At 51.8% G+C, this 9,430-nt stretch overlaps 1 protein-coding gene across 1 annotated transcript in view; it reads right to left on the bottom strand.

Moving 5' to 3' along the window:
• Window positions 1–2,014: 2,014 nt before the first annotated feature.
• The window catches only part of FHDC1 (FH2 domain containing 1), a 39,527-nt gene continuing 32,111 nt past the window's right edge, over window positions 2,015–9,430 (bottom strand). Inside the window, exons 11-12 of the mRNA XM_025385986.1 lie at window positions 6,494–6,658; window positions 2,015–4,356 (exon numbers count right to left, since the gene is read on the bottom strand). Coding sequence (XP_025241771.1) covers window positions 2,290–4,356; window positions 6,494–6,658 — 2,232 coding nt within the window. The 3' untranslated portion in view covers window positions 2,015–2,289. The remainder of the gene's footprint in view (window positions 4,357–6,493; window positions 6,659–9,430) is intronic.

Raw genomic sequence — 9,430 nt, 5'->3', positions numbered from 1 at the left:
AGGATTCCCATCAGCATCTTTGTGGAGCCCCGAAAATACCTACTCAGGCCATTTTTACAAGAGGTTTTGTGGTCAGGTGCTTTACTACTTCAGTCCTAACATTTGCCTTTAAAACTCAGCTGAGTGACGGAAGCTCAGCATTTCCAATTAACTTAGATGAGAGGCAACAGTCTGCAGAATGGAGGCTCTAACATCAACCATGTGGATTCCCCACAAACGCATCATATTTGCCTAAATCCATCTACCTACCAATGTCAGATTTAAAATGACGTTTCACTAATAAGTGACCTAAAATTAAAAAACAAAAAACAAAGTTTCTTAAAAAAAAAAGTTCCAATAATTTTCCCATTTCCCAATTAGTCTCAGAGGAGTCGTGAAATGGGCCTTGGGCAGAAAAAGTCCATGTTTTGAACTCTTTCTTTCGAAAAAAGCATGATTCCCCCCTCCCTGCCCCCAAACTTTTCCTGATGATATACATTCTTCTGAAAGCAATTTCATGCTTTTGGTCTGCTTTAAAAAACTTGATTTGGTTCTTCTCAGGATTTAAAAACCACTGTACCAAGGAAGGGATGTCAATGTTAAAAACTATTAAGAGACGGAGACAAGGAGAGAGAGGGACTCTCTCCAGGCCATGTTAGAAAAGAAGGAAGTGTTGGGGGCACACAAAGGAGAAGAAAGGCTGGGAGACAGAATGGTTTGCACCTCCCTGTAACCAGAGTGAACACAGGTCATAGCAGCCTTCACTCAGTTTTATAACAGACACACGAATGGAGGAACATGGGATTGGAAAGACGTACACTGTCAAACAGCCCTCATGCCTTTCCACTAAAATATGGCACTTCTAGATTCCAGAGAAATCCAGCATGCTACCAGGGGCTGCCACCCATCTGCAGGGAAGCCTGCCCTGCAGCCATGAGGCCCCCGAGGCTCATACCCTACTGCTCACAATGTGCGCCCTGAATGCATGGAAGCATCAGATTTCTGTCTGAGTCCAACTTTCCCTCCTGTTCCTAGACAGACTCACACCCAGAGTCATGCACGGAGAAGTAGGCAAGCCAGACAATCTTCAGGGAGACACAGCCCATCACAGGATACCCAAGGCTTGTGGGGAAGTCCAGTTGCCAGCAATGGACAGTGTGTGGGCAGGTGAAACTCTGAGGCCAGAGAACACAGGAAGATAAAAATATCTTCATATTGAGGATATACTGGCCAAGTGTGGTGGCTCATGCCTGTAATCCCAGCACTTTGGGAGGCTGAGGTGAGAGGATCAATTGAGCCCAAGAGTTCGAGATCAGCCTGAGCAACATAGTGAGATCACATCTCTACAAAAGATAAATTCAAAACAAAACAAAACAAAAAAACAATTAGCCAGGCAGTTGTGCTGGTGCCTGTAGTCCCAGCTCCTAGGGAGGCTGAGGTGGGAGGATCACTTGGGTCTGGGAGGTCAAGGCTGCAGTGGGCTATGATTGTGCCACTGCACTCCAGTCTGGGAGACAGAGCAAGACCCTGTCTCAAAAACAAACAAAAAAACCCACACATATACATATATATATATATGTATGTATGTATGTATGTATTTTTTCCTGGGAAGCATTTCACTCTGCAAAAGGAACCAAAACTAAAACATTTCATTTTTGTTTTGTTTTAGACAGGGTCTCACTCTGTCACCCAGGCTGGCGTGCAGTGGTGGGGTCCTTGGTTCAAGCGATCTTCCCATCTCAGCGTTCAGAGTGGCTTGGGCCACAGGCATGTGCCACCACACTCGGCTTAATTTTGTGTTTCTGACAGAGACGGGGTTTCTCCATGTTGCCTAGGTTGGTCTCGAACTCCTAGGCTCAAGCGATCTGCCCACCTTGGCCTCCCAAAGTTCTGGATTACAGGCATGAGCCACTGCACCTAGCTAATTTTTATATTAAAAAGAAAGTCTTTGATATATAAAAACTGGCCAGAAAAAAACTTTTTTGACTTGTTTCATAAGAATGTCACCTTACACTCCTATTAAGTCTTTCTCGGGATCTGGGGTTTGGGGGAGGCTGGGGTGCATGGGGGAGGTGTGGCCCTCACAGTAGTGAACCTTTGTCCATCTGGATGCTGGACTGCAGCAGGGCTCAGCACAGCAGGCTGCAGTCCACGGGCCTCCCGGACTGTGCCATCCCGACAGTGTCACTAGCAGTGGCACCAGTGGCTGCTTTATCTGTAACAAAGACATGCTGCCTCTTTCCCCATCCTCATCCCAGAAGTCAGTCTTCGCCGTCTGAATCCCAGGAGGCAGGAGAGGACAGGCACCCATCACTTCCATAACGGATTGAGGATTCTTCCCAGCGTGGTCCGACTGGAGTCCTTCCGACGGAGGGAGGCCCTTTCCCCAGCCCCTCTGGACTTCAGAGGGGCCTCTGTGTTGGCACTGGGACCCTCCGCAGACTCTGGGCGCTTCTTGGGGGCCCGGGCACTGCTGGCTCGCCTCAATGTGCCGCTGTCCTTGGGAGTGGTATCCTCGGGGTCCCCTTTCACCCTCAGCTGCCGCTGCGACACTGTCCGAGTGATGCCAGGGGCTTTGGCCGCGGGAGGAAGATCTGTTCTCATGCTTCGAGAGGAGGAGGCCACCGTGTTCCGGGCAAAGCTCGGGACACGGGGGAGTTCATGGGGGATGCTGGGCACCGGCGGGGTCTTGGGCTCTTTGGGACTCTCGGGGCCCTCGGAGTGGGAGCGGCAGGTCTTATTTTCCTCAGGCTTCTGTCTGGGGAGGTTCCTGAGTGGTTTGGCACTGGGCTTCTTGAAAGAAGCCCTGGGCTGCAGGGGGACGTCCCTCCCCGGACGGCTGCTGCTGGAGCTGCTGCTCCCCCGCGGCAACCTCTGCTCCTCGGCGCCTGTGGAGGTCCTCCTGGGCGACGTGTCCGAGGCCCTCCGCACGGAGTTCTGGCGTGACCACACAGTATCTGTGCTGCTGGGGGGATTCTGGGAGGGCCCCCGGGATGACAGCTCTGGTCGTCTCCAGCCGGCGTCTCTGCTGGACTTGGTGATGGGCATGACCTTGCGCATGCCCTCGCTCTCCGAGGCGGTCAGGGTCCGCACGGGCTTGGCCATTGCCCCCTGGCTCCGCCGGACACTCCCAGGCTTGGAGGCCCCCGGAGACGCCTCTTTGAGGGAGCCTCTCTTTGGTGCTACAACATCCTTCCTTTTGGTGGGTTTGTCCCTGGGCAGGCCACCCTTGCAGCTGGGCTCACTATCCACAGAGACCGGGGCAGGAGCCTCCCCAGGGGGGCTGGATGTAGGGTTGGAGGAGACTTGGCTGTCCCCCATTTCTCCAACCCCAGAGGACATGGAGCCATCCCCTTCCCCGCCTTCCTCCGGGTCCCCACCTCTGGGTCTGGAGTCGGTTCCCTCCGAGCAGTCCAGGGTCAGCGAGCAGTCGGTGTCCGAGATGCAGAACAGAGGCCTAGGATCTTTGTTCTCAGGGTCGCTGCTACCCACAGATCCCAAAGCCGCACTTCCAGGCTCATCGGGGGCATCTGTGCCGTCCTCCAGGGCTGGGCTGAGACTCCCCAGGGCATCTCTGCCCATGGGTGTCAGGCTGCTGCTGCTGGCACTGAGGGACTGCGGGACCCCATGCCCCACAGACCCTGGCTCCATTGGACTGAAGTCACTCAAAGTCAGCTGGGAGGTCTCCTCCATGCCCTGGGAACCCTGGAGGTTGAACTGGGCCAGCCCTGTCACCAGTTCATGCTCCTTAATTCCCAGAGCCAATGGCGAGAGAGGAGGGGACTGTGCTGAGCCCAGGCTCACCGGCTCACTGTACCTCTTTCGGAGGACACTGACGCCCTGGTGCCGAGCTCTGCGGAAGGCAGAGGCAGGGTCCTCAGGCTGGGCGGCTGGATGCTGGTGCCCTCGTGCTGAGGGTGGGTTGGGGGCCTCCTCCTGGCCCCCCGAGGCCTGAGGTTTGTATGCAAAGCTGGAGTCCCGGTGCCTCACCTCTTCAGGCTCCAGGCAGGCTACGGTGGTCCTGGCCTGCCGGGGGCTGCTCCGGGGCAGGCTGTGGAACTTGTTGGGCTCCTCAGGGTTGCCGGTGGAGCTCTCCAAGAAGGTCAGCAGCTCCTGGTCAGCAGAGGGACCCAGGGAGAGGCGGGAGCGGCGGGTGTTTGGGGGCCGGTAGGAGGGGCTGGCGGGGCTGATGGGCCTGGGGTGCAGGAAAGGGAGAAGACCCTCTGCACCCTTCTTGGTCAGCAGCTCCACATCATTCTCACTGCTGCTCCGGCCAAATGCCCCCAGCTCCCCAGTTGCCCAGGAGCGCTGCCTCTGCTCCTGCTCCTTCAGCCTCTGCAGCTGCCTCAGCTCCTGCACCTCCCGGTCGTGGTTGTCCTGAGGGATGGAGAGAAGCCCGAAGATGCATGAGACATGTGGGACCCATGTGCAGTTCCAGAGCCACCTACACTAAGAGCCAAAGAAAGATACAGGCATGGAGGGGAGCTCTGGGTCATGTCTTACACTGAGAAAGAGGCTGTGTGTGTGTGCGTGCACGTGTGTGTGTCTGTGTGTGTCTGTGGAGGGAGGGTGAGGCTCTGCAAAGCTACCAGGGATCTGGCCAGAGAGGGTGAATGCCGTAGACCTGGCCCAACAATCTGTCTACAGTTTTTATCCGGTCCTTGGGTCCAGCTTCCAGCTTTCCAGCCAAGGCACTGTCCAGTGGAGGCTGCCCTTCCACACATGCGCACGACCTCAACTCCCAGGAAAGCCAGCTCTGTTTCTGAGCAGTGTAAGACAGAGAGGACTTCCAGGAAAGCGCTATACACGCAATAGCTGAGAGAAAAATACTGTGGGTGTATAAAGAGTGAGCCTCAAATTGTACTTCTGTGCTGCATGGATCTGTCCTATACACATTCATGTGTAGCACATTCTCCTTAACAATGATTTGGATGTTTTAATGTATAGCCATGATATTAAGAGATGCTTTGTTCAGCTCTGTTCCCTGACTGCTCTTTGGTAAAGCAATACCATACATGGCATGGTGGCTCTGCCAGCTGCAGCCTGCAGCACACGGCTCTGTCTCTCATGCCCTAGCCTGTTCCACAATCAGAGAAGAGGAAGAGGTGCAGGTGTGCTTTACGAATCCTTCAGCCCTTCACCCTGCTCCAGAGTACCCAGCCCTTCCCATCGAAACCGCACCAGAGCACGCTCACATACCAAAGCACTCTGTACCACCTGGCCGTGCACTTTAAATAGATTTGTGTCATGGAAATATGTGGATCTCACAGCCCAAATGTGTTATCGTTAGCAGTTTTACTTGACAATCAATTTCCTCCAACGATGGCCTTTCCCTTCCAAGTTTCTGTTTCTGTGGGGCTCTAGCTGGGGACTCTTGGCTCCTCCTGCAGCTCTAGCCTCAGCCTCCCATCTCGTCCCCAAGTCTCTCGGGTCTTCTTTCAAGGTTGCCTGTGGTGGTGGTGGGGCCGGTGTCTGGCTCTTAGGACAGTGGGGCTGAGAGCATCACACAGGTGGCTTCACAGGCCTGTGGAATTCTTGGGAGTGAGGGCCTCATTAAGAGCCAACTTGGCCTTGACACCCACCACTGCCTCCCACAGCTGAGCTCACTTCTTGGCCAGAGGAGAACAAACGTGGCCACAGGCTGAGCCTCCTTCTCTTAACTGGATAGAGAAAGGAGGGGTTGGGAACACAAAGCAATTCTGGGCTTGAGAGAAATCTGACCAATCCCGCAAAGAAATTCAGCTATGGACAAAGCTGCATTCCAGCTGGAGGCGGAGAGATGACTCAGAAGCTTTGCTTCCTCGTCACCACCCGGAATGAAGGGATGTGAGTGGCCGGTGTGCTGCTTTCAATTGACGGATTAAAGTTTTACTTGAAAGCCAAGCAACCCAGAGAGTTTTCTGGCTTCTACATAAAACCCAGAGATGACTGGAATTGGTGGTTGAAGGGCAAGAAATGTAGCTGTTTTGCTCAGTACGGCAGCAGGCTGTGTGGTTATTTGGGAATCTGGAAGACCGCTCTGGGGAGGACAACATGGTTGCCCTGGTGCCAATCCCACAGTGACGGCAGCGGAGCTTGGAAGAGGGGAAAGGGAGGGCCGTCCCATCATCCCACCACCACAGAAGTCTCCCTGAAAGGGGACGTTCTCTTCTGGGAGCGGGTGAGGAAGACATTCAGGATCTTCAAGAGACTTTTAAATGGTATGACTGCCGTCATGGAGGAACTTTACTAACAAAATGCTCTCAAGGCGTTAATGTGAGCATCAGGCAGCCTGTGCACCAAAGCAGCAGAGGCAGTCAGATGCCGCCCCCGATGCTACGCAAGCCCTTGGGGCTGGGATGGCAGAGCCACTTTCCAGCAATCCCAGCCGAGAGCCTGGCAATGCCACGTGGGTCAGATGTTCCTGAAACCGTGGAGATGCAAAGTGCCTTTCTGTGGTGAGCAGAGGACTAGGTCGAGAAGAAGGAAAATAAAAATCCAAGCAACCCCGAGACACAGATGCCGCCAGCCATACCTTAACTGCTTTGTTGAACCTGGTACAGAAATCTCTAAATATCTGAAAGCATTCATCCAGTTTCATGGTTTTTTTGTCTTCACAGAAAAAATCTATAAGGGTGTGGGCCTCGTCCTGGAGCTCTTGTTTCCAGCATTCCAGTTCCCTCAGCTTTTCTACGGCAAACTGCAGAAAAACAAACGAACACACACTGAGGTAACCGTGGTCAGCTGATGCGGTGCCAGGCACTGCATCGGTGCCCAGAGAAGACATGCTCTGGGGTCTTGGAAAAGGAAGGTTTATTGCAAGGCCAATGCAATCAGAGCCAAAAGGAAAAGAATTCAACTCAGACCAAACCTCGGGGAAAGCAAGGTGAACTCCCGTGTGAGACCCAGACTAAGCAACAAGATAGATTGAAGAGCTTTAACCTGCAGAACGTCACTAACAAAATGTTCACTTTTAATATCACTGAAAAAAATTACACGGGTATACAGTTGGTTTCACCAAGGAAGATCCATTTTTCATCTGTTCCTCCTCCTCTTAAAATTGAGTCTTACACGGGTCAAGAGTTTAGGGTCCCTGAAGCTACTCGCTGTACTGATGCATTATCAACTTTGCCCCACCGAGAGGGTGTCTAAACTTAATCCCAACTGAGCTCTGTGAGGGTCAGGGTCACCCCCACAGGACCAAAGCCCTCGTGCCTAACTGGGGGTGCTGATCCAAGTCAGCTGGGAAGCTTGGTAACAGGCCATGCCTGCATCCCTCCCATTCAATTTCACCAGTTTAGGGTGGATCCAACACTAATATTTTCTGAAAGCACCACCCCAGGAGATTCTGAGGGGTCCCGAGGGCTAGGCATTACTGTCCTTTACAAATCCACCCTCTTCGCTTCTTCATTTTCTCCGAATTCTTCTAGGACAAATAAGTCTCTGAGGCCCCTATGCAATCTGGTACTGCCTCAACACAGTGATGGGAAGGAAGGAAGCTTGTTTTCCTCCAATGAGTTCCAAGGCCTTCAGCATGGAATCTGCCATGTCCAAGGGTCACACACACTTCCCTCATGGCAGTTCAGTGACAACATGGGGAGCTGCATGAGGAAGCAGTATGGTGCAGAGAAAAAGGGCTCCATAGCAGCCACAGCCCATGCAGAATGAACATCTGGAATCACACTGAAGTCTTATGTTGAGACAGGGTCTCACTCCACTACCCAGACTGGAGTACAATGGTGTGATCATGGCTCACTGCAGCCTCGACCTCCTGGGCTCAAGGAGGTCAATCCTCCCACCTCGGCCTCCTGAGTAGCTGGGACTATAGCTACGCACCACCACACCCAGCTAATACTTAAATATTTTGTAAAGACAGGGTTTCCCTGTTTCCCAGGAAGGCCTCAAGCCATCCTCCTGCCTCAGCCTCCCTAAGTGCTGGGATTGCAGGGGTAAGCCACTGTGCCTAGCCTATGTTGCTTCCTTGTTTACTGGGAAATAATGGTTAGATGAAGAAGGAATGTATGAAGTATGTTACTCTATGAAATCACATGTGTCACGTTTTTAAAAAAGCTTGTATTTGAAAACATTTTTTGAGTGAAGCAGGGATGGGCTGGGAAACGGTAAAGCTGAAGTTGCCCACTTTGGAGGGGTGGAACTGCTGTTTGAACCTGCATGGAGAGCTACGGAACCTACAGGGAAATTCTGTGAAGGTGCCACCTCCTACGCACTCCAACCTACTTTCCCCCTTAAAAGCCCTTCTCTTAAACCAAACACACTCAAGAGGTAGTAGGAAACCAAAACTATGTAGGAAACCAAATACCAGAGAAAGTAACCATCTGAGTCAGTAGCCCAAGGCAGTGTGTGCATTCGTGCTGTATTTCTCTTTATGGAGGAATGGTATTAATGAAAGGATAAATCTTTGCCTGTCATTCTTCCACAGGGGGAAAGATGGATTCCAGCCAAGAACAGCTCAACTACAGAAAAATAGGCCTCTTGACAAGAATCTACATGGGAGCTCAGCTCCACCTCGTATGTTTCATCTCCAGATCCTGTGGGGATTGACAGAGTACCAGGAAGGAAAAACTTAAACACACTGAAGTCACCCTTTGGACTTGGGAAAATGGAACATTCTGAATGTGGATCTGAACAGTAACCACACTTGAAGTTACCGGCCAGGAGTTCTACATGATTAGGGCCAGAAATGGAAAAGTTCAAAGCTACACTGGCAAAGCAAGAATGACAACAGGTTAGCAGCTGTAGTGTCCAATTCAACCTTACATCTCTAACTTGCCTGCTACAAACCAAAGTTTCAAACAAGTCTACTCAGTGTTTCTTACCCCAAGGGTGAAAATGCTGAAACAGATCTGCAAAAACGTGTTCTTGTTATTTTTCTGCTTGAATCCTTGAAGAGCTCCCCACCTCTTACGGCATAGGGTTGAGTCCAGCATTCAGACTGGTGTTCAGAGACCTGTGTGGCCTGGCCCTGACCTACCTTGAAGAATTTTATCTCACCTATTCAAAAGGAAGTTGAATTTAAGAAAGAAGAGTACATAGCTGTATGAAACGTTTTACTTATAGAGATAGAAATGAGAGACTGGCTGGGCGTGGTTGCTTATGCCTATAATCCCAGCACTTTGGAAGGCAGGCAGATCACGAGGTCAGGACATCAAGACCATCCTGGCTAACATGATGAAACCCCATCACTACTAAAAATACAAAAAATTAGCCTGGTGTGGTGACACGCGCCTGTAGTCCCAGCTACTCAGGAGGCTGAGGGAGGAGAATCACTTTGACCCGGGAGGCGGAGCTTGCAGTGAGCTGAGATCACACCACTGCACCCAGCCTGGGTGACAGGGCAAGACTCTGTCTCAAAAAAAGAAAAAAAGAAAAAAATGACTGCCAGAAAGAAGTGTAAAGGGTTAAAACAAGACTGACTATGAAAAGCAGTCCAGAGGTAAGGCTAAGTCAGAGC

Source organism: Theropithecus gelada, chromosome 5 (assembly GCF_003255815.1).
Source record: "Theropithecus gelada isolate Dixy chromosome 5, Tgel_1.0, whole genome shotgun sequence".
NCBI classification, from domain to species: Eukaryota; Metazoa; Chordata; class Mammalia; order Primates; family Cercopithecidae; genus Theropithecus; species Theropithecus gelada.
This window is presented reverse-complemented; position numbering and strand designations above follow the sequence as displayed.